The 8,770-nt window shown below is 41.9% G+C and overlaps 1 protein-coding gene across 1 annotated transcript; it reads left to right on the forward strand.

Moving 5' to 3' along the window:
- The first annotated feature begins 221 nt into the window (after positions 1-221).
- Positions 222-8,562, forward strand: LOC113834545 (sperm motility kinase X-like). The gene is made up of 3 exons (XM_027404386.1): positions 222-290; positions 5,790-5,857; positions 6,465-8,562. The coding sequence occupies exons 1-3, from the start codon at positions 222-224 to the stop codon at positions 8,560-8,562; spliced, it is 2,235 nt and encodes a 744-aa protein (XP_027260187.1).
- The last annotated feature ends 208 nt before the right edge of the window (positions 8,563-8,770 follow it).

Raw genomic sequence — 8,770 nt, forward strand, 5'->3', positions numbered from 1 at the left:
CAAACTCACAGAGGTCCATCTTCTCTGCCTCCTGAATGCTGGGATTAAAGGTGTGTGCCACCACCAACCCTGCCTCTATTCCCATTTTCTTAAACCAATATAATAACTAACCGTATTCCAAATGTACATCCTTGTACCCACCAATGAGTACTGTGGCTGGCCCTCACCAAAGCACCTTCCTTTAAATACCAGATTATTACAGAGACCCACAATTGGTCAAAATGCCAAGAAGTGATTATGCCATGCTAAAGCTGACTGATGAATATGCAATTGTGTCTTTTATGGAACAGGTTAGCTCATCTCCTCAGTAATGCAGTTACAAATGCAAGACAAATATGACAACAGCAGTACACATGCAAATGCAGACAGGGTCAATTGCACATGCAATACCACCAGAAGTGATACAGCTAATCAATACCTGTGGAGAAAGGAAGAATCAGTCTCCTCCAGAGACAAGCTCCCCCTTAGGTTGTTCAGTCCCCAGTGGTCTGCTCTGCACATCTATACAAAAGAACCAAGCTAAATATACTCACTAGGTTAGAAATACATGGGTCTATGTATGAGCAAAAACCACACAGATACATGCATTAATTCATTAAAGGATACATGATTCAGGGTTACATGGGATAAGCTGAGACACAGGATGGAAGGAAGTTGGCAGGAGAGATGAGATGCAGTATTTATGTGTGAAGTTTTCATAAAACACACACATAAAACCAAACCAAACTATCTTTAAAGAACTTGTTGCAGTTTAAACAGGAATACTGGGGAAAAGTAAAAACTGCATCCAGGATTTTGAGGACTAGTTCACCAAATGATTGAATGTTCCCCTAAAGCATAAGAAAATATAAAATAAAATAAATTTTGGAAGTTGCTACAACTGAGAAATAGAAATTTTTGAATGAGAATCACCCATCACAAAAGCAGTACAAGGAAAGGGAAAGTTGATGAAGAAAATAATGGTTATGTTTTATATTATGTTTTATATTAATTTCAGGGTATTGATGACAAGTGTAGACATAATAAGCCATTACTAGCTAATGATTTACTTTTTGACTTTACAAAATAAAGGTTTTAACACAGACCTAAGAACCAGTGTTAAGATAGAGAGGGGAGTTCTGAGGGAAAGTTCAGCATGCACTTGAGGGTCTTGAGAAATGAGATCCTGGCTTTTTGTTCTTGACTATTAATACTTTGAAGACAGATTTCTTAGGTCCTGTTGATGTTCCATGTATGGGTGATCACAAGTCACCACTGAACAGATATTTCCTAATGACTGTATCACTCAGAATAGATTAGAAACAGTCCAAACACCAATCAGACCTTCAGAAACCAAGTCTATTTTCACCACATATATGAGACCCTGGAAGGGAAGAAGTGTAGAGGGATGCTTCATGGCTGGGCTGTGCTTAAAAGGAACAGAGACAGCAAAGCCTTCAGCTCCATGCCTGCTTTCACAAGATCCCCAAATGAAGTCCAGGTGGGCAGGCACCTGCCAGATCACTTTAGAGCAGACACAAGTCACGTGACTTCAACCTGACCAATGAGAGAGTCTCGATTGGCATCTCAATCTGATTGGCTCAGTTGTGCACCTGTCACCAATCAGGTTACAGATCAGGATGCACACACAGCACACACAGCACGAGCTGGGTGGTCAAGAGACAGTTGGTGCCAGTCTTGGGAGTGAAGGCAGAGCGTTCACTTTGCTGACACCAGTGCCAGTGGCAGTGCGCACAGACAGTGTTTGAAGCCGCAAATTGGAAGGAGAGTTTCTGTTCAACTCAAGCAACACCAGGTACAGGCTCATTGGCTGCTGTCTTCCAGACCAGTTTGGTTTTCTTGGTACCCAGAACGCTTCCTTTTTCAAAAACACCTTGGAGTGTGGATTGGTGCCCTGGACATTGTTCCTATTGGCTGACTCATCAGCAACCTGAGCCTAGATTCTAAACCACCCAGTTCTCTCTTTCTTTTGTCTAAAGAGTCTGTGGTGGCTGAGACAACCAGGACACATCTCAGAATATTGTGGATCATTCCAATGAGACTGCTATTCTATACCTTATCCTCATATTCCCTAAAAATTATTCTGTTTTTTTGTTTTGTTTTGTTTTGAAACCAGGTTTGTTTGTGTAGCTTTGGAGCCTGTCCTTACATTTGCTCATTAGACCAGTCTGTCCTTAAACCCACAGAGATCTGCCTAACTCTGCCTTCCAATACTGGGATTAAAGGCATTGTCACCACCTTTAGTCTCATTCACTCAAAATTTACATTCTGAGACTGGCTTGTCACCGATAACAAAGTCACCTTCATTTGCAACTATTTTCTGGAAAATAACTGAATTACATTCTTTAGGCTAAGGGTTTTTAATCCCTATATTGTATTCATATACTTCAGTTGGTTTTATTTTATTGTTTTTGTTTGTTTGTTTGTTTTCTTTTGTTTTGTTTGTTGAGACACAGTTTCTCTGTAAGCTTTGGAGCCTTTCTTATGGAACTTTCACTGTAAACCAATCTGGCCTAGAACTTACACGTACCACTGCCTACAGAGTTCTAGGATTCAAGGCCTGTGCATCCATTGTCCTGTTCCTTCAAATAATATGTTTTATTTGGCAATTTTTATATTGGAATTATCCTTGTGTTTTTCAGTCATGAACCCTTCTTGAGTATGAACTTGGCATAGTTTATGTTCTCTTCAAATTCCTGAAAATTTCAAGTGATTTCAGTAAGGATTGTCATGGTTAGGTGCATAAAATGTTGGTTTTATGGTCTCTGCTTATTTTTTAGTCAGGGTACTTTTTCTGTTTATTTATTTTGCTCTGAGTTATTTACCTGTGCACATCAGACATTAGGGAAGTCAGAGGAAATGAGGGATGGATGTCAGTGTTTTTTTTTTTTCCAAAGTGTGGGATCAAGGATGAAAAGCTCATGTCACCATGCCTGGCAGAAGACTCCTGTAGGCTTTGTAGAAGATATTAGAAAGTTCTCTTTCCTTTCCTTTATTGAATAGTTGGAGATTAGTGTCAATTATTTTTTAAAAGGCAGGTAGAATGCACACATGAATATATCATGCCAGGCTTTTATTCCTCTTGGCATTTCATCATTGAAAACATTTTAAAATATATTTTGCTTATTATACACAATATTGTTTTACAAACCAATCCCAGTGCTCTCTCCCTCTTATCTTCCCATGCACACCACCAATCCCCATCCACATCCCAGGGTGGGTGAATCTTGATTGGGGCATAATCAAGTCTGTCACATCATTTGGGGCAGGACCTAGGTTGAGAGAGTATCCCTCCATAGGGAATGGACTACCCAAGACCATTCCTGCATGCACTAGGATAAATTCTGCTTTCACTGCCAGAAGTCCCATAGACTGCCCAAGGCCCCCATCTGACACCCAAGTTCTGCGGCCTGGTTCAGTCCTATGATGATTCCCCTGCTGTCATACTTGGGTCTGTGAGCTCCAACTTGTTGTTTCTGTGGGTTTCCCCATCACAGTCTTCCCCCCTTTGCTCATCACTCCTCCCTTTATACAACTGGATTCCAGGACTTCAGCTCAGTGCTTGGCTGTGAATCTCTGCTTCTTCTTCCATCAGCTACTGGATTAAAGCTCTACAATGGGCCGGGCGTTAGTGGTGCACGCCTTTAATCCCAGCACTCGGGCGGACCTCTGTGAGTTCGAGGCCAGCCTGGTCTCCAGAGCGAGTGCCAGGATAGGCTCCAAATCTACACAGAGAAACCCTGTCTCGAAAAACCAAAAAAGATAAAAAGCTCTACGATGTCATTCAAAGTAGTCATCAATCTTGTTATAGTGCACTGATATTGCCTGATGACCCTCTGACTCAGGACAGAATAGAAACTGTGAAAACACAAAACAGACCTTCCCAAACCACCTATTTTCACAATCCTGGAAGAGAAGTATGAGGAGATATGTTCTGTCTAGGATGTCCCTGCACAAAAGGCACAGAACAACCAAAGTCTTCTCTGTCTCTGCAGAAAAATGTAGGACCATATACGGTGTGTCAGGTCCTGACTTTTCCCCTTCAAATGCAAAGTCTCTTACCCTCCCTCCTCTCTCTCTCTCTCTCTCTCTCTCTCTCTCTCTCTCTCTCTCTCTCTCTCTCTCTCTCACACACACACACACACACACACTTTGGTAAGTATCAGCCCAAGCCTATCCACATGCACACAACTAGATATCAGGACCTGCTGACTTCCAAATCCTGAATAGCCAAATTATATACACACAAACATAGGGGAGAGAAAGTGGGAGGAATAGGGATAGCAAGAGGAGGTAGTAACAGAAGAGCCTAAGTGTAAGAGAGAGAAGGTGGGTGTCGGGTCCAGTAGGTATCCTGTCAACAATAGTCAAAGCCCCCCTCGCCCCATACTTACACACCAGATCATGTTGCAAGGTCCTGATACATGTCCCATTCCCTTACAGCCAAATCCCATTACAGAGGGCAAGGTGTCATGTCCTTCATGATGTCCCCAGCTGTAAAGCCAAAATTCCCCATGCAGAGTTTGGAGTCAGGTACTGCTCAGAATCTCCTCCTTTATAGCCACTGACACACATATACACATACACACAGGGGAGGTGACATGATATGTGGGATAACCCTAGCAAACAACCAAAGTGTCTACAAGCAGGTTAGTGCTCAAACACACACACACACACACACACACACACACACACACACACACACACACACACACACAGCATATTCTCTGGTCCTGCTAGGTATAAATGTACATGAAAATCCTCTGTCTGTCTGTCTCTCTGTGTGTCTCTCTTTCTCTGTCTCTGTCTCTCTGTCTCACTCTCTCTCTTACACACGAACACATACACACTCACACACACACACTCATTCAGAATGAGGTGTCAGTTCCTTACTGCAGGACATTCTTCCATTCAACCAAAGCACCCCTCTGGCAAACAAATACAAGTCCTACTAGCTGTCTCCTCTTCTGTAACGGACACCCTCACAGAATACATTGCTCTGCCTGTATCTGCCAGGTATTTTCTCTTGCACAGAAAGTCCACATATAGCAGGATTAAGCTTCTGCTAAGTACCCCCTGCATTAGAGGCAAAAGGCCCAATACAAATACAAGCCAGGTATCAGTCTTTTTTGTAGCTTAATCACTACAGCAAAAATTGCAATAAAAGGATAGGTGTCTGCATAAGACCAATCCAAGCCTCCTGAACACAGGAGTTACTTGGGAGGCCTGGACAGTCTATGGGGCAGCTGGCAGTGGAACCAGTATTTACTCTTGTTGTATGTCATTGTAAAACCTATTGAAAGAATAAAAATTCAAACTATGTTGTAAATGTAAATATTGTTTAAATAAAGATATATATCATGGATTTTGAGAAATGTTTCATGAATTGAGTTTTCATAAAAGAAAATGACTATTAACTAATACAGAATGATTTTCCACATTATTTCAAGACCACTTTTCACTATTGTGTTGACAAATATGATATCATCATAGTCACCAAATTATGTCAGAGTAAAACATACAATTTGGGAACAGGAAAAATGGGTAAATTTGATGGCTGTTAAAGGATTACCTTAGAATTTTTTTAATGGAAATCTTTTTTATTAGAAAATTGCTTTTATTTCAGCAAAGGAAAGCATCTGTTAAATTGTGTACCATGATTCTTTCTATTAACTCTGATTCAGTTATTTTTTTTTCAGGAATGTTGATTTTCTGTTACTATATCTACTCTATGCTTTCATTAAGAAAGTATTTCAAGTGTTTATGGTTATATGATTTCCACTGTTTAGGTTACTGAGAACTTAGAAGAAAGCAAGGAAGAAAAATATATTCCAAAGAATGGTTATGAAAAGATTTGGTTTGCATAGATTGGTTAATGCATATTCATCTTCAAAAATATTTGCAGAATAGATAAGATATCATCTCCATATCAAGATGGGGCACCCTGTTTTTTGTCAAATAAACACATCCAAATGATTCTTCACATTCCATCCATTTTGCTCTAACAGCACCATACTTTTTGTATACATTTAAACTGTGTTTCTTCCTACTTAATCACTTTTGGTAAGGCTGTGTCTGTTTTGTTTTCCCTTTTCAATAAACAAGCTTTTATGCCTCTGCAATGTTCAATATTGTCTATTTCCTTAGATTCAGTTCTTATCTTCAGTATGTTTTCCAGATTTTTGGGGGGGAGTTTACCTTAATATTTTTTGTGTGAGTGACCCAGAAGTTCATAGTAAGTTTGCCTCATATCTCTACCCTTCTCTATGTAGAAACTGAAAGCTGTAAACTTTCCCCAAGACCTACTTCTCTTTGTTTTTAATCTGGTTTTCCCAGTTGGTGTTGTCATGGATAGTACGAAGAAACTCACGAACGAGACCAGTGAGGAGGTGAAAATGCAGCTGGACCTGAAGGCCAGTGCCTCCTGAAGAGGAGTCAATTTCAGATCACTATGTCATCCTCAGGACCCTTGGCAAAGGGAACTTTGCTGAGGTGAAGCTTGGCTACCAACGTCACACAGAGGAGCAAGTTGCCATCAAGGTCCTGCAAAATGGAACAGAGAATGACTTCGGTATAAAAACCGAAATCGATATCTTTAAAACATTGAACCACCCATATATTATCAAGCTGTTCCATATCATCAACACCAAAGACTACACCTACTTGGTGTTGGAACATGCTGCTCAAGGAGATCTGGTGAGCCATATTGAGAGCATGGGTCGTCTGCAGGAGGAGCAGGCCCAGCACATTTTTACACAGCTAGTGTGTGCAGTTCAGCACTGCCACAAGAATAACATTGCGCACAGAGACATCAAGCTAGACAATATCCTGCTTGATGACAAAGGTAACATCAAGCTGTGCAACTTCGGCCTGGCCACCCGAGTCACCTCTGGCCAGGGTACCAAAGGGTTCTGTGGCACCCTTGAATACTGTGCTCCAGAGTTGTTCTCTGACAAAGAATACGATGCAAAGGCAGCTGACATCTGGAGCATGGGAGTGGTTTTATATGCAATGGTGACGGTGTCCTTTCCATTCAAAGCCAATACCTATTCAGACATGAAGGAGGAAATGCTGGATCCCAAGTACCACCTCCCTAACACACTTTCAGAAAATGTAGCAAACATCATTGTGCAGTTGTTCACCGTGAAGCCTGAGCAGAGGCCCAAGATATATGACATTAGGCAGCACCAGTGGCTCAAGGAGAAGGAAGAATTTTGGAAAACCACTCCATACTTAGAGGTACTCTGTAACTACCCGAATCCCAGCATTATGGTGGCTATGTGGAAACTGGGTTATGACCCCAAGGACATAAGTGCTTGTCTACGTGAGAAAAAATTCAATAATATCATGGCCAAATACCTAATTTTAAACCACAAGTCACCCCGCGACCACTCTAAATATGCTGCGAAGTTCTTCCGGGCCCTCGATGCTATGTCCCCAGCAGATGCTCTCACTAGTGTTCCTTTTCGGAGGGTACTGAGTGAGCTTGCTCTTCCCACCTTGCTGGAGGAGTACCAGGTGCATGATAAGAAGGGATCAAGGAAGAAGAGGATGAGAAGCCTGAGCATGCCTGCCACCTTCTGCTACCAGCAGAAGGGAAACAAACGTCCACCCCCAGGCCCCAAATTTGCCCATAAGATTAATTATATCAAGAGCAGATGTTTGGCACTGGATAGCATGATTTGCAATTGCTCATCCTCAAGTTCCCTGTCCTCTGAAAGCATTTCTTCTGCAAGCTATTTGTCCAGCGAGGCATCTCAGGAAGTGAACACCACCAACAATAGCTCATACACTCAGAGTTCAGGGAGTTACAGGGAGGTCCCTCACATTGTGACCACCACTGGCACATATGATATCCAGAGAGATTCTCTTCAGGCGACATCCAAGGCCAGCTTTGACGATGTCCCTTCTGAAGACATACTTGACATCCAGGGATCTTGCCTTCAGGAAACATCAAGGAACATCTTTGAAGATATCCCTCATGAAGGTATACCTGAAAACCAGATATCTTCCCTTCAGGCAACATCAAAGAACAGCATTGATGATGTCCCTACTAAAGACATGCCTGAAATACAGAGATCTTCCCTTCAGGCAACATCAAAGAATAGCACTGATGATGTCCCTACTAAAGACATGCCTGAAATACAGAGATCTTCCCTTCAGGAAACATCCCAAAACAGCTTTGGCGATGTCCCTCCTGAAGACAACCCTGAAATCCAGAGATCGTCACTTCAGGAAACATCCACAAACAACTTTGATGTTGTCTCTCCTGAAGATATGGATGAAATCCAGATATCTTCACTTCCGGCTACAACTAAGAACAGCATTGAAGATGTTCCTCCTAAAGATGTAAAGGCAGCCTCTGCCAGCCGTCTATCCCGAGGTTGGAAGAGGGCTAAGAAGACAATTGAAAATTGTCTGAGACTACTATGCTGCTGTGTGCCAGCCTCCAAGAGAAGCCATTTTTCTCAGGAGGAAGTAGAACCAATGGAAGTGGGGAACATTGCAGAAACACACACGCAGCTACATGGGGAGGCCAAGATGCACTCCTGTGTTTCTTAATCTGTATATTTTCTAATATCCTATGCTACCATCACAAATGATTTAGCTGGAGGTAGAAAACAGAGGATGAGAAGCAGACGTTGCAGTAGCAGCAAGAATTAGTTAAAATAGGAATGGATAAGAGGGCATTAAATATTTTGGGGGAAGAAAAACTCCAAAGGCTAGTGAAGTGTGTGAGGGGAGGACCACTTAAAAATGGATGGCCCAG

The sequence above is a fragment of the Cricetulus griseus genome, chromosome 2 (genome assembly GCF_003668045.3).
Source record: "Cricetulus griseus strain 17A/GY chromosome 2, alternate assembly CriGri-PICRH-1.0, whole genome shotgun sequence".
Taxonomy (NCBI): Eukaryota; Metazoa; Chordata; class Mammalia; order Rodentia; family Cricetidae; genus Cricetulus; species Cricetulus griseus.